Raw genomic sequence first — 25,691 nt, 5'->3', positions numbered from 1 at the left:
CCCAGCTAGTTGCGAAAGGGCGAGAGGAAGGTAGAAATGAAGTTTTAAAAAACTTCAGTCTGTACAGTATGCAAGCGCTACCTAGAGTCTCCACCTGAGTATAAGCTTTTGTATATTTTATAGGTCTTGTATGACCTATAAAATGTATGGTTTTTTAATCCTCATTCAGCAACCATTCTTTTTTGAAGTCCTTTTATCGACATTCCGTAATATGTATCTGAAGTTAGTAGTTTTTACATTGCATATACACCGATGAAATGCCAGGATTGCACTGACTTGGCATGGCTCATCGTAGGGTACTGGCATACCGTGGAATTTAGTCGTGATTGCATCCTTGTGGTATTTCAGTTTAGCGCTCACGTAATGGTCTTTTTTCACAGGCTCCGTCGTCAATGCTCAAAAATGAGGTCTTCGAACTTGGACCAGGTTTGGCGATACTTCGCGACCCAATCGGGGTACTCTTTAAAATCCAGACTCGTCGCCGGTATTGCATTGGTGTCGTACCGGGTGACCCCATGCTGGGACCAGGTTTTAGGTGCTTTTACTCTGAGCGCAACTACAGGGTCTCGTGTATTGTAGCCTACTATGTACCGGTTATCCTTGCCTCCATTGACAGGAATTGGATCTGACTGTCAGATAATCCACGTTGATATCATTGATGTCCGTAAAGGTAGCAGCAAATGACCAAAATAATTTAGGGTTGACGAGCTCACTCTCAAATTGTAGCATCTTTATTGAAATATCAACACTGTCCGAGGATTTCATCTTGCTCCCATACAGAACTACCACCGTTATACGTGATATATTCCTGGTAGCAGTACCAACACAACATAATAGCCTTTATCATGAGCCTTTGTCCGCAGGCACATCTGTCGTACACATCCAACATACGTTCGCAGTCGTGACATTTTTCCGTCATTTATTTAAATTTATAACCTCATCCTCTAGGTCTTGAATCCTCCGTTCATTGTCCTTGTCCCTCTCTGTTTCTTTCACTATTGCTAATGCCATCAGTGGGATGGAGAGACCCATACCAGCTAGGAAGGTCATGACTACTGCAGTTCCAAATATATCGAATTTTGATTGACAGTTAATCCACATTTATTAGTAGTATTTTTTATATCTTACAACAGTTCACCTCTTTACTGCGCATGCGTTGATTCGTGATTACGTCAGCACTATATAAGGGAGTTCCCCCTCCAGGTGCCCTAGAACATTTTTTACTCATTTGCAGCATTGATGGGGACTTTACCCTTAAATTCCATGGATAAGCACTGCATGGTATTGGATTTGTTGTGGTTGACCGTGGGTGTGCGCGATGTGCGCGATGTGCGAGCGCGACTGCGCCATAACATACATTTCTCTATCTCTTTTATTACTAAATAAGTCAATGATATATATAGCTAGCTATATTACCGCAAGTGTTAATAATTTAGTATAAATGACTTTATAAATATTTAAAGTAATAGTAAAATAAGGAATATTTATCAAACATTTTTATTTAATAATTATCTCGATTAAGGTGTGAAAATAAAATGAAGATCTTGCTTTATTTGAATATTGAGTTAGTTTTGCTACATTATGGTAAGGACTATTATATATTATATTTTTGCATTTAAGCGACAAAATTCTTTAAGATCACCGGTCAGACATTGTTAAAAATATAATTTTTTTAAAAATTCCTGTCTTAACTTTAAAGCAGCATTCAAACTGCTTTTTTTTACTTAAGACAAGTGAACATGTAGAGACCGTGTGTATTTACGGATTTTTAACATGTTTATAAGGTTTGCCATGTACACCCTTAAGTCCCTTTTGACGGTGCACTATTCAATAAATTATATAACAAGTTTACTAAAATAGAATGCTGGACGGAATAGTTAATAGCGCATTGTACCAAAAATTATTACCAGAAGCAAGTTTAGTTTAGCTACGGCAGCAATAGTTGAGTTATAAAAACGCAAGTTAAGATTGAGACCCTGATAATTAAATCGAATCTCGCTTGCCAAAGGAAGTAAAAAAAATCTGGATAAACGAGACACGAGGGAATTATTTTAAAACCTCCGAAAATCAAAGATTTCTGACCAGCCTCCACTAGGGCCATGTTTGCCTCGCCGTCTGATATGCAAAAAGAGACAATAGGTCGTGGGATCGATTTAGAGATCACATGTTTTTTTAAACTCTGCGTACTAAAGAAATGTTTGTCAACGGACGTTATGAGGTATGTTGGTATATAGAGTGCAAAAATCGAATGTGGAGATGTTTGTTTTTAGCGTGTTTTTTTTTGTTTGTTTTTTGTTTTTTTACCATCAATTTTATTGATTTTATTAATGATGGCAATAGAATCTTGGAACACTTAAATTTACAGAACTGTGAATAAAAATAGCTTTTTTATGAAAGCTTACAGCATGAAAAAATTTGAATTTAAATACCATAGGGATATTACAGTGCTTAGTCGCAATAAACGAAATGATATCTGTGTTTTATGTATCTTTGATATTAAAATGTTAATAATTTTTCTCCTTCAAAGATTCTGAAACATAACCCAGTTTTATAACATATGTATAACAGTATCATATTCTACATAATAAATAGCACTGTGTGGACAAGTAATCCCAGCAACGAAGAGATTGACTGAATATGCAAACCAGACGGCACGGCTTGTTTGGAAGGTGAAAGTAGATGATAGGTACGAATGGATTCTAGATATGGAACTTTTCTTTGGACGTTCAAATAGAAAACTGTTCCACATTTTCCCCAGAGGATGATTCAGAAGATATGAAAAAAAAAGTTTTAATGACAGATTCAAGTGGACAATGAATAGCACGCACTTTGCTTTATATATTAAAAAATTGAATTATGCCGACACAGGTGTTTTTTATTTGTCGGTAATTTTTATGAAGATAAATCCGATTGTAAACGTGACACAAGCAAAAAAACCAATATACGTGATTGTGAAAGGTATGTTGATTGTGCAGGTTTTTTATTATTATTGAAAATTAGTTGTTGTAATTTTAACCATGCACACAAAGTCTTATAACCGCTTTTAACTTTCTACGTTATTACGCCCCTCCGGCCTTTAGAATCTCCCATAGTCTGGGCAGAAGGCGGTGAATATACTAACCTTTAATAACAACATCTTGTGGTTATGATAGAAGGCACTTCTTACAAAATGTCATAATTATACAAATAGTGATGCGAAACGTGTAAGCTCAAAGACATGCCAATAAAATTAGCTTGTTTTCTTTTCTAAAAAGGATTTCTTTTTAGAACCACTTCATTTGGAAAAGAAATCAAAGAAAGAAGAAAAAAGAAAAGAAGAGAAATCAAAGAATACATGGCTGTATATCACCATTGCTTCCCCTGTCTTTTTGGTTGTCGCTGCTTTGAGCTGCTTTGCATATAGGCGCTACAAACGTTTTCGTTCATTAGGTAGGTTCAGACAAAAAAACACAAGGATATAAAAAAATGTTTTAATGTTTAACACCTTAAAAGATGAGGTGTATGCTGGTAGCCTTATGGTAGAGCGCTCGCTTCCACTGCGGGAAGTCTTGGGTTCAAACCCTCACCGAGTCATGCCAGGGACTATGAAAGTGTGAATCTATCTTTTCTGCTTACCGCTCAGCATCAGAATAGAATTGATATCTTAGACCCTCGTTGATAGCTGTACCAATAGCAATTGAAGAGGCTATCCTGAGTAAAAAATTTCAATAATAATAATAATAATAATAATAATAATAATAACTAGCTGAATACCCGTGGGGGAATCCACTGAATCTCTCATTAAACCGATGTAAGGGATACCAAACAAAAACATACAACACAGTAATATGAATTTTTAAAAGTCACAATTTGTATTATTCTAGTTTATAACCACTAGAACAAAACGTCCAAAAAAATAAACATGTGCGGCAATAAAAAAATAACAATAAAAGAGAAAAAAACCCTGGGATTGAAGTTGCTCACAATCTGCGTTATATGTGTACCCGCTGAAACAGAACGCTTAAAAATATAAGCATGTCCAGCAACAAATAAAAATGCAAAAAGGTGGCTAAGAAATCTGTTAAAACTATATACTTGCTTTGTCATACCCGAAATATAAAAGGGAAAATGGTATACCAGACATTAGAAAAAATCGATAAGTCACACAAATAAGGTTATTGCAAAGTTTCCACAACGTACAGATTCTAATGCATCATACCAAATTAGCTTTTTAGTCTATTGCATATAGCAACCTTCCCAATGCGCAAACGTGCAGTGCATGATAACAATGCAGTGTTTTCGAATTGAAGAATCGAATATTATTTTAAACGGTAACGTAACAGATGTAAACATTGATTTAACTTTGTTTACATTAAGGTTTATTATAACGACATCAACCACTTCGGAGCGTTAAAAATAGTAACAACGAAAAAATACTTTCTACATTTTATATAAACTCTTCTCTATTATATACACGCTGTATTTTATAAGAATAGCGTTGTTTTTTTTCGTTTCGGCCTTCATGTTCTTAGCTTTCCCTGCTGTACTTGCCCATTGTTTTGGAGAGAAAAAGGTTCAGTCATACAAATTTTTATACTAAAAGAAACAACCAAGCTTAGACATATTCTTAAGATATTCTGACCCATTGTTTAGAGTATATTCTTACAAAAAATGTTAAATATGTTCAGGCTAAAGACAAAACATATTTAACTTCATATTAAAGGGAAAGTTTAGCTGGAAGCGTGTAAACGGCTTAAAAACGTCGCTTTACATTTTAGATTCTTATAAAAATTGTGTCAAAAGAAAACGCATTTAAGCTCAAGACACAACAAGGAACTATAAATTTAAAGGAAAAGCTGAGCTCTGAAAGTTAAAACGGTTAAAAAAAACTTTACACACCTAAACTTATCTCTTTACCAGATAAACTAAACAACACACCTGCCTTTCTTTGGCTTTCTCAGTTAGCTAGCGTCTCTGGATAAAAGACCAATCAGTTTTTTACTTCGATTATTAAACTTCGCTTCATCCCAAAGAAAACAAATTGAAAATGTATAGCTAGCTACAATTGTCTGATACATTTCCAATCAGTTCTCTTTTTGACGTTATATTATCGTACGTTTTTCTTCTTTATAACAAATATTTCTGGCAACAACATAAACTTTTTTTATTCTCGCTCGACATCAACAGTCGCTCTACAATGACAACAGTTTTGTTCTTTACTTCTTAGATTCGAATCATCATTCGAATTCGATAGTTTTTTTTAAAAGAAAGCAACTTCGGTCCCAGAACACAAAAAGATAGAAGAAACAAATAAGCTTTAATCTAACCTCGTGATGAGTAAACCTTGTTTGAAATAACTTTTTTCAGGATTACTTTGAAAAAGAGACAACTGTTTCCGTGAGATACGGCGCGCACATGGTGAACCGGGGGTAAAATTTAATTATTCTATCTTAAACGACCAGCGGGGCTTTTACAACAAAAAAACAAATAAAACCATTTGAAATTAAAATAAAAATTAGTTTTAATGAGTAAGGTATTTTAAAAAAAAATAAGAAAAGAGAATTAAATATTTATATAGTAACCCCCTGATTTGCGTTTTCTTTAACTTGGTAAATTTTAGCGTAACGCCACGTCGTAAAAAAGTGACCTGTGATTTGTGTGACGTGGCCTCACCGTGCGCACACACACACAAGGCGTATTAATATATAGATAATAATAAAAATAATAATAATAATAATAATAATAATAATAATAATAATAATAATAATAATAATAATAATAATAATAATAATAATAATAATAATAATAATAATAATAATAATAATAATAATAATAATAATAATAATAATAATAATAATAATAATAATAATAATAATAATAATAATAATAATAATAATAATAATAATAATAATGATAATAATAAAAATAATAAAAATAATAAAAATAATAATAATGATAATAATAAAAATAATAATAAGCTGTGTAATTGACCAAATTATGCAGTTCGGATTATTTAAGACTTGTAACATAATATAAAATAAAATAAAAGAGACTAGGATAAGTATACTCAAGTTATTTGAGTAGTTGAGAATTGCTTGTAGGCAACAACAAAAAATAATTATTATGCGTAAATAATTTCACAAAATTTTTTCATTTTTTAACATAACATAATTAGTTACCATAATGGTACCAAAATGATTTTGACTCACAGAAATAGCAATACTAAAAAATAAGCTCTATTTATAGAAATAATAATAAGAATTAAAAAGAAGAAGGTAAAAAAAGCAAAGGAAGGATTAACGATCATTGATGAATTCATTCTAATGGGTTTTGCAAGCTAATAATTATTTTTTAATCGTTATTGTTAAGCAGTATCATTGTTTTCTTCTTGAACTTAAAGAAATATACTGATTATTAATGATTCTTTAGTGATGATTTTAGGAAGGAAAGAAGAACCAAACGCCAGAAGCAATTTGCCTGAAAACATACCTTTACATGCCAACGACTCCAAGAAGCTATTCTGATATTAAAGCTGCAGCGGTTGCTATGTGATATATATAAATGAAAATGAACATTAAAAGTTTTAGATATATGTGCGATAAGTTCAAAAAATAATTTGAACTAAAATAAAAATTTGTAAATATGTTGAAATGACGTTGACACGAGGAAAAAGGGACGCCTGGAGGCATCTAATCCGTATGACTTAGAATAGAAACGTTGTCTTCCCTGGTAGGTGACAGGTGAACCATATATAAAGTAGTCTGTCAGTGACAATAATTTATTTTAGTTTGGACTTTTGAAAATTAAAATTTTAGGAAATAGGACTTCCAGAGTTTCTCTTAATTATTAAATAAGATTTTTTGAATTGAAGTTTACTTATTAACTGTGTGTTAACTGTATTTATTATTGTCTAAAATTATGAAACTCTTCATTTATGCCATTTAACTGGTTTTGGCAGCAAAGTTGCTGTTATCCTAATCTATGTAATATGTGTCTCACCTTAGAATGGAAGCCGCGAAGAGCCTACCGAGAAGTCTTTTTTAGCTGCTGAGAAATATTTTCTAACTGCCAAGAAATCTTTCTTAGATATATTTTCTTTGCCTGGTGGTTTCAATTCAATACTATCCGGCTTTTATAAGCCAACTCTGGAAATATTGGTTGAAGTAGTTCTGTATCACTAAAAGGTGAGGAGGAATTACTGGAGGAGGAATTACTGGGGGAGGAATTACTGATTTTTATTGGCAAATTTTTGTCAATTTCCTTTTTAATTTCATCATCTAAGTCATCGTCTATTGCAATGGTTTTATCATTCTGAATACTGTCATGCGGAAGCATTGTTGTAGTGAGACATAAATGTAAGTCTATTTTCCCATAAGGTTTCAGTAACTCCAGAGATAGAGAAATGTTCCTTCTAGCACAGTCGCGCACGCGCACGAACACACGCCCCCGGTCAAACCCAACAAATCCCCATCATCCAGTGCTTATCCATATAGTTCAAGGGTAAGTCCCTAATAGGCAGTGCTTACTCATGCATAATGAGGTAAATTCCCTATCATACTGCAAATGAGTAAAAGAAAGTTCTCTCACACCTAGAGGGGGAATTCCCCTACATAGTGATGACGTCTTTAAAAATCAACGCATGCGCAGTCAAGAGGTGAACTGTGTTAGTAGAGCAAGATGAAATCCTCCGACAAAATAAAAAATTATTACAATAAAGAATGAACACGAATACCGTGAAACAATTACGAGATATCGCTAAAAACCGTGGGTTAACCGGATATTACAGGCTACGCAAGGCCGAATTGATTACCGTATTAAAGGATGTACAACAGAGGCCCGTCAGACCTGCAACACCAGAGGCCATGGACCTCTTTGAGAAACAGGAACTATCAAAAAATCGTTCCATCGTGAAAAACAAGATGGGTGGATGGTACAATAGTAATATGACGTTAATCTTTCAGGGTAGCGACGTAGATGTTGGACAGAATGTTTGCTAGTATCAAAACACGCGTGGAACATCCAGCACTGCGGGGACCATAAGGCGGTTAAAATTACGATGGAAAACGAGGCTGAAAAATGGTTATTCTACAGGGATGACCAACAACAATTCAAGGTACCATTTTGCAATATACGCAGACTTCGAGAGCCTGCTAATCCCGGTAGAGGATGCCAAGGAGACCAAGACGAAAAGGCTAAGTAAGCATGTACCATCTGGATGGTGTACCTATAGCACATTTGCCTATGGGGATGTACCAGATCCATTAACAGTGTACCGCGGTAAGGACTGTGTGACGCAATTTGTGAACCACCTGGAGGATGAGGTGAAGCGGTTATATAATACCTACTTGCAACAACCTTTGGTTGAACTAACAGAGGTCTTAAAAAGGAAGCACAACGAGGCATCGGAGTGTCATATCTGCATAAAACCCTTCAAGCCTGAACAAGTTGGCCAGCAACTTATTTGGGACAAACGCTGCCGGTATGAAATGTAAGCAATGTGCGGATACTTGTCTTGAATTTCAGAGCATATATGCCGGGTATGTGGAAAAGTTTTGGTATAAAAATTGCGACTTGAATACCACGCAACTTAATCGGGACAAGGTAAAAGCCAACATACCATCCATTATAAAGTTCATCAATAAGGACGACGTATTCCGGCTGATGTGGAGAAAAGGCATATACCCTTGCGAGTACATGGATGGATGGCAACGATTTGAGGAAGCGGAGCTACCTCCCAAGGAGGCATTTACAGCAAGCTGAATATGAAGGGGATCAGCTACAATTACTATGCCTATGCAAAAAAGGTATAGAATGTCATTACCTTAGAGGGTGATGTAGTCACCATGGGCGACTATAGAGATAGGGAAATGCATGTTCTGGCGCAGTCACGCACACGCACACGCACATTAAGTACTTCCCACAGTCAAGCCCAACAAATCCAGTACCATGCAGTGCTTATCCATGTAAAATCCCTAATAGTCAATGTTGAGTCATGCTGACATCATCAATGCAGCAGATGAGTCAAAAGAATTCTGGCGCAATTCCCTAGTATGCTATGCACATCAAATCATACAGCAAAAGTGTTCTAGTAGGGGGAACTGGTAGGGGGAATTCCCTCTGATGACATCGTTCAACGCATGCGCAGTAAAAAGGTGAACAACTGCTTTTGTTTGTTGAAGTCTGTTTATATAAATGAGTTGGTTAAAGACGCAAGGCTCTTGCAACAAGCAGGCTGAAAAAGATTTCGAGATGTTCAAATATGTGCCGGACAGGTTCAAGACCCAGGGCGTGTGCAACAAAGCCGTTGAAAAAAATCCTTACATGCTAAGGCATGTACCAGACCAGTTCAAAACGCAAGACGTGTGCAACGAAGCCATTGAGAAGTATCACGACATGCTTAAATATGTACCAGATCGGTTCAAAACGCCGGACATGTGCAATAAGGCTGTTGAGAATCAACCCTGGCTGCTCGATTATGTCCCAGACCGGTTCAAGACGTAAGACATGCGCGATAACATGTGAAATTCCTAAGTTATCTTACAACCCTTTGCGGTTATAAGATGAAATCAAAATACTACTAACAAATGTGCATCAACTTTCAGAGAAAATTCCATATATTTGGAAGTGCAGTAGTCATGACCTTTATAGCCGGCATTGGTCTCTCCCTGTCGCTAATGGTGTTGGCCCTGGTACAAGAATCAGACAAGGAAAAGGAGAATGGGCGAAGGATTCAAGACCTAGAGGTTCGTCTTTATACCTTAGAATCATAATATGAAATAGAACAATGTGAGGACTGTGAAAGGGTATTTGACGAGTACAACAGATGCACCTGTGGGCGGAGGTTTGTGGTAAATGGTAAAATTTTGTGCTGGTACTGCTATCAGGAGTACATCATATATAACGGAATATTTGTGTGTGTGAGCAAGATGAAATCCTGGGAGACTGTGTAAATTACAATAAACAAGATGCTAAAATTTGAGAATGAGTCTAAATTGTTCTACTTATTTTGTGCTACCTTTACAGACATCAACGATATGAACGTGGATTATCTAACAGTGTCAGGTCCCATTCCTGCCAATGGGGTAAGGATAATCGGTACATAGTAGGCTACCAAACAAGAGATCTCGTAGTAGCCTTCAGGGTAAAAACACCTAAAACCTGGTCCCCACATGGAGTCAGCCGATACAACGTCAATACTGTACCAGCAATGAGTCTTGATTTTGAAGAGTACCCTGATTGGGTTGCGAAGTATCGTCAAATCGAAGAGTTGATGTCTGAGCAATTGACGACAGAGCCTGTAAAAAAGACCGTTACGTGAATGCTAAACTCAAATACCACAAGGTTGCAATCACGACTAAATTCCACGGTATGCCAGTACCCTACGATGAACCCTGCAAAGCCAGTGCCATCCTGGCTCTTTCATCGGTGTATGTGCAAGTTAAAAACTACTATGCTCAGTTACATATAACGGAATGCCGGTAAAAGGACTTCAAAAAAGAATGGTTGCTGAGTGAGGATTAAAAAATCATACATTTTATAGGCCTCGTAGGCCTACAGAATGCACAAAATTAAGGCTTATACTCAGGTGGAGACTCTAGGTAGCGCTTGCATACTGTACCGACTGAAGTTTTTTAAAACAATATTCCTCCCGGTCCTTGGCAACAAGCTGGGCACACTCCTGCTCATTAATGGCGTTAATGATCTGTTTAACACGTTGATGTGCCTGTTCCTTTAGCAGCATATACCTCTTATATTCCTCCGTAATGAGGGTGAACTCATAGTCACTGTTCCATTCTCAATGACTTTTGAGATGGGATCAATGATGGAACTCATCTTTGTCTCCGCCAACAGCCTTATAGTCTCATGCTTTTTGGATTTCACATTCAGCCTCTTCCCGGCGTTCCGCAAACCAGCCTGACCGATCCCGACGGCGACGGTGATCCCCTAATGTCTATATATAGAGGAGCTCCCAAACCTGTTGCTAACGCCCCGATCCTAATGCCCGAGGTGATAATGCTGATACTCAGAAGTCCATGTCACAATACCTCACCCAGGTCCCATGCATCTTGAACTTCTTTGCGAGTCTGCTCCGCTCTTTAAACTCATTCTGCAGGTACTTTTTAATCTTCCCGATCTTCCCAAGCCTATACCTTTAACTTTCCTTCGGCATATCGGCGCCTTATGCAGTTGCACTTGGCATCTCGGGTACAGTTTGGCTATATCGCTCATTTATTCTATCAGCAAATGCATCGTGAGGCCGGTGAACGAAACATTCTTCTCATGGTGATATTCATCTGTAAGCATGAATTCGAGACGTTCGTGGAGCCTTTCAGGGGAAGGTAAACAGGGGTAACAAAACTTCAGGTTAACATGTCTCCCCAAGCCTTTAGCTCCTTGGTGGGAAAAAAGGCCAGAATTTTTGACTTTTTACCATCCAATAGGCAGTCCTGTTCATCCAACTGGGGGCAAACAAGGCGTAGTCAAATATAGACGTCAGTCTTGTATACTGCATCATGGTCACCACTCATGTAGTACTTCTTACTAGGGTCATAGGGTAGGCCCAAGAGCTCTTGCAATGGTCTGTTAATAACCACCGTGTATCCGTCACTGACACGTAGCCTTCAAAGTCCATTTTTCAAGACAAACAGCTTGATCTTGTCGTCTGCCTGAGAGTTGACGATAGTCGCCAGATCCTCGATCTTGTACAGACTGTTCATAATAGCGATACGGGTCACCTTCTGATCGAGCCCTACCTTACTGATGGTAAAGTCGCTGTTGCTGTAAATGTTCAACCATGTAGGTCGAATACTGATGGATTTCAACGCTATTCTACTATCCTGTCCCAGGTAGTCCTCAAATATCGTACGTTTGACAATATCGGTGATGAATGCATGTTCGTCTTTGCTTTAAAACAAAGATGAACATGCATTCATACAACCCTAAGGCAAAGTACAAGTCCAACAGGGCGAATGGGCACTTGGTATCACGAGCCTTGAGCATCAGGATCTGTATGTATTGACGGAGTCACGTACCTCTATAGTATTCCCTGAGTTTACCAAACATGCCATAAAAATCCCCACCAACCTGCTAAATGACCCTGTTAGGGTGGGTTGGGCAGGAGAAGCGTTGGACTACTGGAATATTCAGGTTAATTTTGGCACCCATTGCGCAACCACTGCATTAGGCATCTTTGCCAAGCACATGACGGGTTCCGTACCCCTTGTCAACTCGATCTTTAAATTTCACGTCTATTAGCATATGTGTCGTATCCTAGCAAGAATGAAGGTCCCCATGCCATATCACGATGGGTTTGCCCAATACAGAAATTTCTACTCAACCTCAGGATATGCACAAGTGTGTCGCGAATACAGTGCAGATCCTAATAGCCTGTACAATTTCAAGGCTGTCATGTCATTACTCACCAACGGCCGTTGGTGGCCTCAGGTTGACGGGGATTGGGCCAAGTTCATTATCCCCACAAGTCAAGGCCTAACAACGGAAAATCTGACCAAGCTGAGTGAAAGTATCAGGGTTTACGTAGTCTTGTTGCTGGGGTCTCAAAGCAGGTGCCAAAGCATTTTTAATCGGGTCTGGTGCCGACAACTACACAGCAAGGCAGATCCTATTACAGAAATTTGAAGCCATGGTACAACGTCGGGAGAATGTACGGCATGACATTTCATAATTCCAGAAAGTGCTTCAATATGCTCGAACTCCGGAGAATTTTGCCGTCATGCCCAGCGTATACATGCTCCCCTCTGACATGAACCGCTGCATAGGCAAAATTTCAGGGTAAATTAGCAATATCCTCATAGCACCTGTGAATGTAAATGTGGGGGTACGGGTTGATGTGAATAACAAGCATATTATCAAGCATACAGAGAAGGTCATCAAAACACCTCCCAAGCATACTACTCCTCCCAAGCATGCTACAAAAAATACCATACCTACTATACATACTCCTGATCAAACTATACCGGCTATTACACCCATACCTCCTAGGCATGCCACGCCTCCTAAGCATGTCATACCCTATACACCTCCCGTGCATACCATGCCCCCTAAACATCCTCCCGAACAACTTCCACAAAACCAGCACGAGGATACCAAGGCCGCATTGATCACGACAGGGGTAGGCCTCATCATTGCCTACATCTGGTTTAAAAATTAGTTCATATTACACCTTTCCAACATAGACCACGGCAAATCCAACGGCAGCAGAGATTGCCATGTGCAGATGCTTGGCTGCGTATTCGACAACGGTTGCACCTACCCTCGAAAAGAACGAGACTATGGTACCCATAGTCCCAGGTAATGCAGCACCTGCTTTACCTGCCAAATACTTCAGAAGTTTACCCAATCGTTCCAGCTGCTTCTCTACCAACCTCTTTCCTGTGGCACCTCCAGCGCTTCCCCCTATAGCTGCAAGTACGATTGTGCTTATCAGTAGATCAATAGAAGGGACTATACTTGCTATGGTTATGCCCTGCTCTTTGAAGAGGATCTTTAGCTTTTCAAGCAAAGTCATTTCATCTCCGGCAATTTTCATCAACGTTTCCTTGATATTCTTCAGCTGGCTGTAGATATCAGAGGAAGGTAAACTTGCCTCTTTTAAATCGTCCAATTTTTTCCTCAAGCTTTGATATTTTTCTCTCAAGATTAGCCCTTTGTCCTTCGTCTACCCCGACTTTCTGCTTCTCGAGTTCTTTCACCTGTCCTCCGCCTTGTCGATCACTATTGTATAGGATAATCTTGCTCTTCAAGACTTTCAAGTTACCCCTCATAGTTTGGAGTTCGACGTTTAATCCTTTCCTCTCACGCTCGGTGAATACTTCATCAGTACCACCAAATGAAGTTTCTTCCATAAAGCTTTCCGTGGCATCTAAAAATTCCTCTATCGATTCCATCGAAATGATTTCAGCAGCCATATCCTTCCTCACAATGTCATCAACCTTTTGCCCAAGTGCCTGGGCAGCTGCCTTAACCCTGTTGGGGTAGTAACATAGTCGGGAAAACCCAGGGCTCGCACGAGATCTGCCTTCAATCTCTTGATCATCTCCCCGGCAGCTCGCAACCCACCCTTATCTTTTGTAATTAATGCTGTAACGTCTATATCTCTGAAAAAAGACGCTTCCCTTCCAGCCTAAACTCGTCGTAGGGTATAGCAATAGGCTTTCCCAGCCTCTCCTCAAAACGTTCGTAGAGCTCGTCGAACTTTGATTTTAGTGGTTTTTGCCTCTCCTCTGAAAGGCCAGCCCCTGGAACACCCTGTTGTTCTCCTGACGTTAATGGCCCCGGCGTTGCTGGGGGTTTTGGCATTGATGGAGGATTTTTGGGTTTATCATCTGGACGGCCCTCCTCATCCGGAAAATTGTGATCAAACACTGGGTTAGTTGGCATTTATTTAAAGATTTCCCTTATAGAATAAAATGAGTAAAGTATTTGGAATAACCCTAGACCCCTACGAAGAAACAAAGCAGCTCTTCGGTATCAAGGGTAGGAAACAACGTGTTCAGATATCTAACATACACTCTACAATCATTCAAAATGAGGACTTGTACATGGATATCCCCAACATGTGACAGGACGAGGTTATCTTTCCAGGGTCAATCCTGGAGGTGACGGCTACCAAAACGAAACGTGGGATCGTGTCGAATATTGGCAAAAGCCTGGTGCAGGACTTACGTAATACTTTGAAAGGAAATGAGGTACGGAACATATCTGACTTCGACACCTTTGCGATCTACCGAGATCTCTGACTACCCAAATTTGACTGGGATAACAACCTCATTTTGGAGGCGATCAACCCCAACGACGGGACCACCCGGGCTCTTCAAGTCAAGGCCACTGACCATGTAAGTACCAACGAGTAGAAGGCCATTGTTGCAGTCTATGGCAACACCTTCTGCATACCTATCGGCAAGATGTTTGAACTCACCAGAGATCTACCCTTTTATCTAGCGGGTTTATATGACCGCCTCCAATTTTTCCCACATTTCACGTCTTACGGTGACGTGATCAAAGATGCGGGGACGGCAGCCTCAGGGTCTACCGTAGCCAAGGCTGCGGATGCAGCATATAAGAATACCAATATCAATCTAAAGTTTGACAAAGTAAGCCATGTAGGCCTAGCAAGTGCCATGATGTCAAGGTGTGCAAGACTAGCGTTATCCAATGAACAGATCCTGAGAATCAAGGTGGCGACCATGAAAAAAGCTGATACCAGCTACAACCTTCAGATTGACACCCCGGCGAAGAGTTTGAAGGCTAAAGGAACCGGGGATTTCAGGTGCTATGTGTACTTGCTTCAAGATGCGCAGCTGAACAACTTAGATGGCCGTTATCACTCTGTGGAGTATTAGTGACCATAACTCGTGTTTGTCCTCCAAGGGCAAAAACGAGTCAATATGGAAAGCAAGAGCTGCTCAAATGGTAACAAGAGTCTTTTGCTAGATGCATTTAGGGTGCTGGGATATGGTCAAACTACAAAGACATGCATCCAATGCCTGGATAAAAGGAAACAGCGGCGTGCCAAAAACAAATGCCCCCACGGTAGGCGGAGTGAGCAGTGTAAAGACTGTGGAGAAAATCAGATATTTCACCATTTAAGGGTGAGGGCCCTTGTACTCCTTGCAATACAAGGAGTGCAAGGGCAGTCAGTTTTGTAAACATGAGAAGATAAGATCTCAGTGTAAAGAGTGCAAGGGCAGTCAAATCTGCTAGGATTAAGAAAGGAGAGCTTGCTGTAAAGAGTAATGCCAGCATCAGAAATTGACGTATGGCTGCAAGGAAGGCAAGAAGAGCAAACAGTCGAAAGGAACCGGGGGCTCCCTAAATATGTAAAACATTGTTGGCCCTAGATTCATTTAAGGTGTTATAAATGGAAAGATAGTTGCCTAGTTTGCCCGGATAAAAAGAAGGCGTCACGGGAACGCAACAATTTCCCCCCTTATGACTATATGCAGCCTCTCTATGGTAGCAAACTGCGGCTCTGTTACATGGATACGGACAGCTTTGTGTACCACATCCGCACAGAAGACTTTTACAGGGATATTGCAAAAGACGTTAAGAAACGTTTTGACACAAGTGCATATAATCCGGATGATAATGGGCCTCTCCCCATAGGGAAAAACAAGAAGGTCGTAGGCATCATGAAAGACGAGCTTGCAGGGAAGGTTATGACTGAGTTCATCACCATGAGGGCCTATATGCCTATGAGAGCTACAAAAGAGGGGGTAACAGGAAGGCGAAGGGCGTTAAAAGATATGCTACGAAGAAGTCTATCACTTTCGATGACTATAGGCGATTCTTGGAGGAAGGCGTTGATATATACAAAATTCAGGTGCTAATTCAGAATAAGAACCACCAAATATACATCCAAAGGGTTAACAAATTAGCCTTTAACAGGGCAGACGACAAAAGGCTTGTACAACCTGATCAGATTACCACGCTAGCCTGTGTCCATTACCGCCTGGTGTCCGGCCGATAATAAACGGACATATGCCTCCTAATCTCTACCCTATGCCTTGATTGCGTTTTGCTTTTTTCGATATCTACGTACAATAAAGAAAATGTCAAATCTTGCACGAGTATTCGACACAGCCTCTGCAGAATATGAGCATGTAGAGCCCCACCCAATAAACGCCAGGTCCTGAAGGAGGCATTTTCTGCCCAAAAAATGCACAGAAGGGTTTGTCGACAAGGCTCCCGATGAGGCCATCGACAAAGTCCATACCGAGAACGTACATAGAGAGCCCCAAGAGAAGGGGGAAAAGACAGCGAAAGCTTTAAGTACCCACGCGGTCCATGTATATACTACTCTGGTAGCCAATTTTGTGGACATCGACAATATTGAAGGTCTTTGCAGGGAAATCAACGAGGACCCCGTTATCCGAGATGCCATGGCAGACCTGGGTATTCTCGTGTACTACACGCTGGGTAAATGCTTAACCCCTCTTGATGTTTGGGCATACGGCCTGGCATATCAGTGCCAAAAAGGAGGAGGAGGCTGATGCTAAGGAAGATCCCTGAGAATGCTATAATATAAATGAGTGAAGAACAGAAAGAAGAATATAGAGTCGTCACGAAGCCATTAAAGCATCCGAGGCGTGTGGCGCAAGGACACAAGTTGGCAGCACTGATGAAGAAAAGAAAGGAAGAAATGAAACAACAAGATCGTACTGCAGAGCTTACAGTCAAAGCCTCTTCTGGGGCCAGTTCCGTACAGTCGGTCTACATGTACGGCGTAGGGACTTTGGGCGTGCTTGCCATAGGAGTATGCGTTTGGTACAGGTTTGGTGGAGGTTAGGACAAGCCAGCAACTAATCCAGAGCCTCAAAAAGGCAATACTCAGCCACATATTTTGATTTTCCAAATGCTATATTAAATGGCAACAAGCAGGGCTCACATGGATAGCAACATTAGCCCCACGAAACCATGGTTATTGACTCCTTACGGGAATCAGTCAAGCTGGTATCGTATGCGAGCCTGATAGCCATGGGTGCAAAAAAGGCTCTTGGAGTTTCTAGGCCTGGGGCAAAGATTGACTTAGAGGACGGCTTGAAGCTCTCTGGCTATATGACGTCAGCGACCTTGTTCGACGAATACGCGATCAAGCAGGGTCGGTATAAGAAATCCTTGATACCTCAAAAATGAGCGACTAGTAAAATTTCTATCTCTCTGCGAGAGATAGAAATCAACATGGAGGAGGGTAAAAAGTGTTCGAAGTGCAAACAGTTTTTATCTATGGACCAGTTTAAAATCAAACGCAATAGTCGAATATTAAGACAATGCATCACCTGCCTCGCTGCTAACAAGGCCTCAAAGGATCGCGCAAAATGCCCCATCAAAGCGGAGATACAAATGTAAGGAATGTGGTGATAATTCCCCCAAGCCCCTACATGAAAACAAGGAAGTCATAGCTATCTGCAGGCTCATATTGAATCCCAGTTTTCCGAGGGTATTACATGAAAAGACTGCGAGTTCTTACATATTCATCACAAGGTACCCTATAAATATATAGAAACTGGGAGGTATCCTACGCTTGTTGATGTTTCTATGGCATTACACCAACATTTGAGGGCAGATCTCGGAATAGTAAATGGAAAAGACATGTTCGAAGTGCAGACACCTTCTTTCCATAGACAAGTTCAGGATTAGGGGAAATAGTCGAACGAAGAGTTGCATTGGCTGCCTGGATAAAGCGAAAGGAAAGCGGGGTGCCAAATGCAAAGACCGTGATATTGAGTACGAAGTAAATCCTCTTAATATTGACAGGGAAATTAGAGGGTTTAAACAGGATGAAGACTACCTACTTTTTTACACCCTATTCACATACAATATTATAGCCAAGTACGCTGAACTAATCGGATCACCACCCGAGTCCGCCAGCCTGGAGAAGGTGAGGCTTGTTAAAAAGTACCGCAAGGTACTGCAATGTCTACAAGGAAAAATAACATATCCTCCGCTACCCCTCCAATATAAGACTCGAAATACCAAGCTCTGTCCTGCCTGCCGTGGGTGTTTGGTGAATAATCATGGTGGTGTCTGGATTTGTTCTGCCTGCGCTGCGATATACCCGAAAATCCATTCCAAAAAATGGGGCAATCAATAAATGATAGATACTGTGAAGGAACCGCATAGAGCAAACTTCACAGGACCATAAGTTGTGCAAAGATGCAACGTGTCCTGGATTTGCTCGAGAATGAGTATAAAAAGCACTATCATAATATAGTGATACTGTGCTCTACTATTCGGTGGCATACCACCTATTTATAGAGGTTATCGCTCTTGAAGGATATTTACGTGTTCTTTATAGACCCTGGAAATGAGATGTTTGAATGAATAGCGAATTTTTCCTCATTGTTGGCAGGTGAGGAGAGTTTCTTCATAGTCGACGACATGATATCTGACGAGAGCCTCGATAAGCGTCAACAACCCCTACTTGAATTCGCTATTTCAGAGCGGCAAAGGAGGCACAGCCTGTGGCTCTTAACCCAATCGTATACAGGTCTCCCCAAGAGCCTCAGGAGGCAGAAAAAGCAGTTGTTTGCCTGCTACCTCCACGAGCGTTTAGATATGAACATGATTGACGAAAAGACAAATTGATCCCCGACAGGGATGATATCAAGGCTGAGCTGAAAAATCAAAGCATGCATGCTTGTACGTGAGGTTGGAACATCTAAGAACTTGGGAAATCCTTGAGTGACCACGATGAAAACCTCTGGCTGAGCATTGATATATAGAAAGACGTCGTCGCAAGTTATGTTTAACGCAGGAGCAATCGAGACCCTGTCGAACAACCAGGATTAACCTATGTTTAAACGCGCCGATTTGGGAAGTTTCCTGGGTATTGAAAATGTTAAAAATATGAAGATACATTCAACGTTCCTATCTCCAAGTCTGAAATAGTAGGGTCAAAGGGGGGCCCATCCCATAGGCCCACTTGGAAAGGTGGAAAATGGGCATGCCGTCTTTGTCACACTTGAAGGCGCATTAGAGACCGTTCGCCGTTCCAGGAAACCAAAGGCTGTAAGGGGCATCAAATGGCTGGCCAGGGCAGGTGTGAAAAAATTACAGGATGAACTCAAGGGGCAGCGTCAGGGTCTATAGGACAGGAATATAGACATTGCCATTCTCGAGAATGATCTTGATTCCAGTAATGAACAACTTGTGGAGCTTGGGTACGAACTCGAAGTATAGACCCAGGAAAATACGAAGCTTCGGGAAAGACCTATACCCAATTCCCAGGACTCCGAGAAAGACAACGTCATCATTATAAATCGTAAACATACCTCACAGTATGACGACGGATACCATTATCTTCCCTATTATTGCACGCGTGTTCAGAGACGCAATATTAGCAAGAAGAGATCATGGTTCAATGATAACTACTTGGGGGCGGAGGAGATTGTTGTCATCGACAACCCCAATGGCATACACGCCTGTAATCGTTTTGAAAAGGATGGGCATGTAGAACGTTTCAGGAATCATTTTGATCTTATCCACCTTACCCAGGATGACCTGTACGATTTGGGCATTCCGGCACTGGAGAATTAGGTAGACGCCGGTCTCCAAGGTGTACACTCAACCAAACACAATTTTCACTACTCTTACGGGTAGTGAAAATTATCGGCAAGAGTGATGGGGGTGCCACCCTACCCCAGTTGGACTCGAGAGCTATTACCACTCCTTAACATGTTCTGGAGGTATCTGAACATCTTCAGCAATAAGCATCAACTCTTCTGACACGAAGCTACAACAAGGCCCGTCTTTTAAATAGTACAAAACACAACTGCCTGCTACTACCCTATCCAACCTATACATTTTCCTACTCCAGAAAGCATCCGTTGCATGTCTTTTTGATTCACCGTGCTCCTCTCCTGGTTGTAGCAAATACAAATACAACACGTCGTCAGGTAAGGGTTTTTCCTCTGGGTATTCATCGCTTTTCGCAAGCGGTACCTCATCGAGTTTGATCGCCTTGTTGGGCCTCATACCGATCATGGCAGTCTTGGTATTATTGAGACTTTTCACCATGGTATACAGGTTTTTCACCCATATACTGCTAATCTCGTTAGAAACCACATCTTGCGCATCTTGAGGTTTAAAGAGCCTTTCGGCAAGAACCTTGTTGTACGATTCTAAAAAAAGACCGTAAACGTATGGTGATATTTTGTGGCAGCCCTCTAATTTCGACCTCCTTGTCCTCCAGCAACTTCGTTACATCTAACTTGAATTCAGAACCATTTTCACACTGAAATGTTTTAGGGCATCCTAAATGTCCTGCTTTGTAGATGTATTTGATCATGTCCGCGACTTCGCTGGCCTTTTTGGTACGTAGAGGCCTAGCTACCTTGTAGCTTGAGACCACGTCAATGCCTGTAATGATGTACCTGTAGGTGCTACCATACAGCTTATCATGTAGCATATACAACAGATCAAACTGATGCATCTGACTGGGCTTTGTAATGATGAAATGAGGGTAGTCGATATTTTAAGGGCCCTTGATGTTGTCGTAGCCAGAGCAGCTGCCTGGATAGCCAGTGGGTGACCTTCTTTTTGGATAGACCAGCTTCTGAAGCGAGCAACTTGATAGCTTTTCGCCTAGTCCACAGATGTTCTGGCATGTAGTAGATATTGCTTAACTTTTCCGCTTCTTGTTCGGTAACAATATGTGATGCTTTTGACATGTTTACTATATGTCAAAAACCATTCTTATAGATACTTGTATGCTACGAAGCCTAGCAGGGAAAGTGATTCAACAATGAACATGAGTTCCCCATATTTTTGCTACTTGGAGGGTGTGTAAAAATCGGACAATTCCGGCGCCTTTTTGTTTGAAGCTATATAATACTGGTACATATCTCTTTAAACTCCCTTAGGCTGTTACCGGCCTTTATTTGCCATTCCCTTTGCTTATTAAAGCAGTCCAATTTAGCCTGTCTGTGCTGTACCCATTGAGCCTGGGCATCTTGGAGCTTTTCCATGGCCTCGTCATGACGTCTCCTCTAGGCCTTGTTATGCCCCCAAAAGCTTAGAAAACAAGAGGTTTGTACCGCTAAAGGCTAATGCGTTGATAGCAGCACCTGCTACGATGACAGCAATCGTTGCCATGTTGTTTTATTAGTACTCCACCGAGTGAAACCTACCATCAGGTATGTTCAATTGTGCGTCTTGAAGCAGGTAAACATAGCATCTGAAATACCCGGTTCCGTCGGTTTTTTTAGTCATATGGAGGCTAATGCCGTAACTCAGAAGTTGTACGGGTCTACCACTACCGTGTAAGGTATCACCAGGAGAGGCTCTGAAGTCTAAAAACAGCGCATACCGTTTATTGAAGAATTGGCCTATGGTCACGTTAGAGTCATGACTACCGAAAAGGTTCACTACTTGTTCGAAATGATTCTTGGGAAGCATGGCATGAGAGTATAACCCATTGGGTTCCCCTTCCACCATGACGCTTATCTTCTCAATCTTGGGGTTCTAGAACACCTCATTGACTCCAGCATACGGTTTCACTTTCCCAGGGTCTATAAAGAGTAGCAAGACACCTTTGAGACTCTTTGCAGGGGTATCGATTAGGAGGTTATAACTGGTATCAGCTTTTTTCATGGTCACCACCTTGTATCTCCGGATTCTTTCATAGGGCAAAGCGAGACGATTATACGAGGACATCATAGCACTCGCGAGACCTTCATAAATAATTTTGTCAAACTCCAGCTTGATGTTGGTAATCTTGTACGCAGCATCGGCTGCCTTGGCTGCCGTACTTCCCGGGGCTGCTGTCCCTCCACCTTTGATCACATCACTGTAAGAACCGAAATGTCTGACAAACTGTAACTTGTCCTGGAGTCCCGACTGATAAAACGGCAGGTCTCTTGCTAACTCAAACAACTTGCTCAAAGGTATACAGAAAGTGTTACCATACGCCGCAACAATTACCTTTTCTTCATCCGTCCCGACATGATCACTAGCATTGACTTGTAAGGCCTGGACGGTTCCGTCATTTGCATTAATGCCGTCCAAGATGAGGTTGTTGTCACGATCGAATTTGGGTAGCCAGAGGTCCTTGTAGACTGCCAAGGGGTTGTAATCGCTAATGTTGTGTACCATGTTGCCGTTCAGGGTAATGCGTAAGTCCCGTATAAGACTTTTGCCAATGTTGCTGACAATGGTACGTTTCGTGTTTTTCCCCGTCAGCGTCAGGTCAAATAAGAGTTTGAGACTGCCGGGAAAGTAAACACAACAACTCCCTGGAACGCCGGGGACTCCAACGTCGGGACAACCGTCGGATATACGTAAGCGATTGGGGTTGGGTACGGAGTCGCCCGGGGCCGTACTTTTTCAGGTTAATAGTCACTACACGAATCTTATGGATCGTTTGATCTGGTGCCTAATGCGATACATTACGACAGATTAAGGATGGAGGAGGGGGACCAACTCATATTTTAAAGGATTGTGACAGGGAAGAAAACCTTACCTGAAATAGTAGTCACGTTGCAGGATGGTACATTTCCAACTATGGGAGAGCTCAGGGAGAGGTTAGGTAGTACGCGTATAAAGGCCATTGGATTTGATGAGCATCAAACACCCAACAAAGGTAGTAAGGAAGTGGCCCAGAACCCCATGAATGAAGTTGATGTACTTGTGTTGAATAAGGGTGAAGAGAAGGAGGGGGTAAAGAGAAGGAGGAGGGTGAGATAATCCAGATGAAAACAATAGACAGTATTCAAAATTTTGCACATGATGTACAGGGATCTGTTGATACTTTGTTCGTTGGCACCCACGACGCTGTCATCGAGGACATTGATATGAGAAAGATAAAGCTCGAAATTAAAAACCTACAGGATAACATTAAAAATTGAAGGGGGGTATGATCTCGTACGATAACAAGATCAGAACAAAAGAGAATAGCTTGAAAGAAGAACTCAAGAAGCAGAAAGCCGGGATCAAAAGGGATAAGGAAATCGCTGATCTTGAGAGTGATATTGAAGGATAAGGCAGGTGCTGCATTACCCGGGATTATTGGTACAGTTGTCACCTTCTTTCTCAAGGTAGCGGCAACCGGTGTGAAATATGAAGCCAAGCACCTTTACACGGCCATCGCGGCTGCTGCTGGGTTTGCGTGCTATATGTTGGAAAGAAGAAATAGGTCTAATATTAACTAGTATGTATAGGGGGAATGGTATGTTTGGTAGGTATGGCATGCTTGGGAGGTGGTTTGATATCTGCCACATGATGGTATGCTCGGTATGGTTGGGGGGTGTAGTATGTATAGGTGTTTTGATAGTATGCTTAGGGGGTGTAGTATGTATAGGTGTTTTGATAGTATGCTTAGGGGGTGTAGTATGTATAGGTATTTTGATAGTATGCCTGGGGGTGCAGCTGCCGCATGCCTAACAATAGGCTTGTTATTCACGTCAAGCTGGACCCTAACACTTACGTTAGCAGGTGCTATTAGGATGTTGTTATTATACTCCTCAATTTTGCCTATACGCAAGTTCATATCAGAGGGCAGCATGTATACGCTTGGCATAACCGTAAAGTTTACCGGAGTTTGGGCATATTGCAACACCTGAAATTTTGTGATGTCATGCCCTACATTCTCCTGACGTTGTACCATGGCCTCAAATTTTTGCAGTAAGATTTGCCTCGCCGTGTAGTTGTCGCCACCAGACGCGATTAAGGATGCCTTGGCCGCTGCCTGCGACCCCAGCAACAAAACTACATAGACGCGAATACTCTTGCTTAGCTTGGTCAAACCTTCTGATGTTAGGCCATGACTTGTGGGGATAATGAACTTAGCCTAATCACCAGCAGCTTGAGGCCACCATCTACCATAGGTCAATGACGACATGACTGCTTTGAACTTGTATAGACTATTAGGATCTGCACCGTATTCACGACACACTTGTGCATATCCAGAGGTTAAGTAGGGATTTTTGTACTGAAAAAAACCGTCGTTATACCGCATGGGCACCTTCATTCTTGCCAGAATACGACGCATGTGGTAATAGAAGAGATTAGAATATGTTCGTTCTAGGACAGCGCACGCACACATTGGGAAATTCCCGAAGTCATCTGTTATGAACCAACACAAAATAATATGAATATGCCAATAACCAACATATAATAATATATATCAGAAATACATGACGTCATCTGCCAATCACCAACAAATAATAATATTAAATGCCAATAACCAACACATAATAATATATACCAGAAATATATGACGTCATCAACGCATGCGCAATATCATATTTACTATATATGCTATTATACAGAATATGAGTACATAATTGCCAGTTACCCGAAGCCTTTAAAAATAAATGACTGAGTATTGCAATGAATGCGGAATTGCTCTTGATCAATGTGATAGATGCAAGTGTGGAAGGAGGTTAATCATAAATGGAGGGAGCAATTTTAATGTTTTGTACAAAACATTAAAATTATGAATATTTAGGTGGATCATCTAGGTAGTGCTTGCATATTGCGCAGATTGCAAGTTTTTTAATAATTCAGCCCTCGCCTCATCGCGGCCCCAACCCTACAGTGATCGCGATTCCTCCCATTGCTACCGCCAGAGGAACTCCTATCCCACTGAGCATGCTCCCTATCCCTACGCCTGAGGTGATCACGCTTATCGCTAATAGCCCGTGATCCATGTAGTGTATCCAAGTTCCATGCATTCCAAATTTTTTAGCGAGTTTTTCACGTAGCTTAACTTCGTTTCGCAGAAACTGTTCTATTTCCTCTATTTTCTTCAATCGATACACATGCCCCTCATTTTCTTGATCTGGTACGCTCGGTGGTAGGCTCGGATAAAGCTTTGTAATATCTGTCATTTATTCTATGCGCAAGTGCATGGTTATACCCATGAATGAAACATTCTTATCGTGGTGATGCTCATCCGTCAGCATAAACTCTAGACGGTCTGTTGCACCTTTCAAAGGTAAGTACACGGGGTTATCAAAACTCCACGATAACATGTCTACCCAAGCACCTACCTGCTTGGTCGGTAGGATGGCCATTATCCTGGATTTTTTACCATCCAGCAAGCAATCATCCTCATCTAACTGAGGGCAAACAAGCCTCAGTCGCTGGTATACGTCAGTCTTGTAGAATGAATCGTAGTCACCCTTTATATAGTATTTTTTACTGGGATTGTAGGGTAGACCCAAGAGCTCTTGCAGTTGTCGATGAATCAC

The 25,691-nt window shown here is 40.9% G+C and overlaps 2 protein-coding genes across 4 annotated transcripts in view; both read left to right on the top strand.

The window, feature by feature from the left end:
• The first annotated feature begins 830 nt into the window (after positions 1 to 830).
• On the top strand, positions 831 to 8,207 carry LOC130635621 (uncharacterized). Of its 3 annotated transcripts, XM_057445000.1 has the most exons (4): positions 831 to 1,584; positions 2,593 to 2,958; positions 3,268 to 3,429; positions 6,409 to 8,207. In XM_057445000.1, exons 2-4 carry the CDS (start codon positions 2,814 to 2,816, stop codon positions 6,501 to 6,503), a joined length of 402 nt encoding a protein of 133 aa, XP_057300983.1. In that variant the 5' UTR covers positions 831 to 1,584; positions 2,593 to 2,813; the 3' UTR covers positions 6,504 to 8,207. The 3 variants fall into 3 exon arrangements, with proteins under 3 accessions (XP_057300983.1, XP_057300982.1, XP_057300984.1); XM_057444999.1 differs by lacking the exon at positions 831 to 1,584 and having other exon boundaries at positions 1,668 to 2,958; XM_057445001.1 differs by lacking the exon at positions 831 to 1,584 and having other exon boundaries at positions 1,669 to 2,958; positions 6,421 to 8,207.
• Positions 8,208 to 12,023: 3,816 nt separating this feature from the next.
• LOC130635619 (uncharacterized) overlaps positions 12,024 to 25,691 on the top strand; it is a 102,016-nt gene continuing 88,348 nt past the window's right edge. The window contains exon 1 of the mRNA XM_057444998.1: positions 12,024 to 12,034. The gene's annotated coding sequence lies outside the window, so the exon portion shown is untranslated. The remainder of the gene's footprint in view (positions 12,035 to 25,691) is intronic.

Source organism: Hydractinia symbiolongicarpus, chromosome 3 (assembly GCF_029227915.1).
Source record: "Hydractinia symbiolongicarpus strain clone_291-10 chromosome 3, HSymV2.1, whole genome shotgun sequence".
Taxonomy (NCBI): Eukaryota; Metazoa; Cnidaria; class Hydrozoa; order Anthoathecata; family Hydractiniidae; genus Hydractinia; species Hydractinia symbiolongicarpus.
Note: the sequence above shows the minus strand (reverse complement) of the source record. Positions and strands in the feature narration are given on the sequence as shown.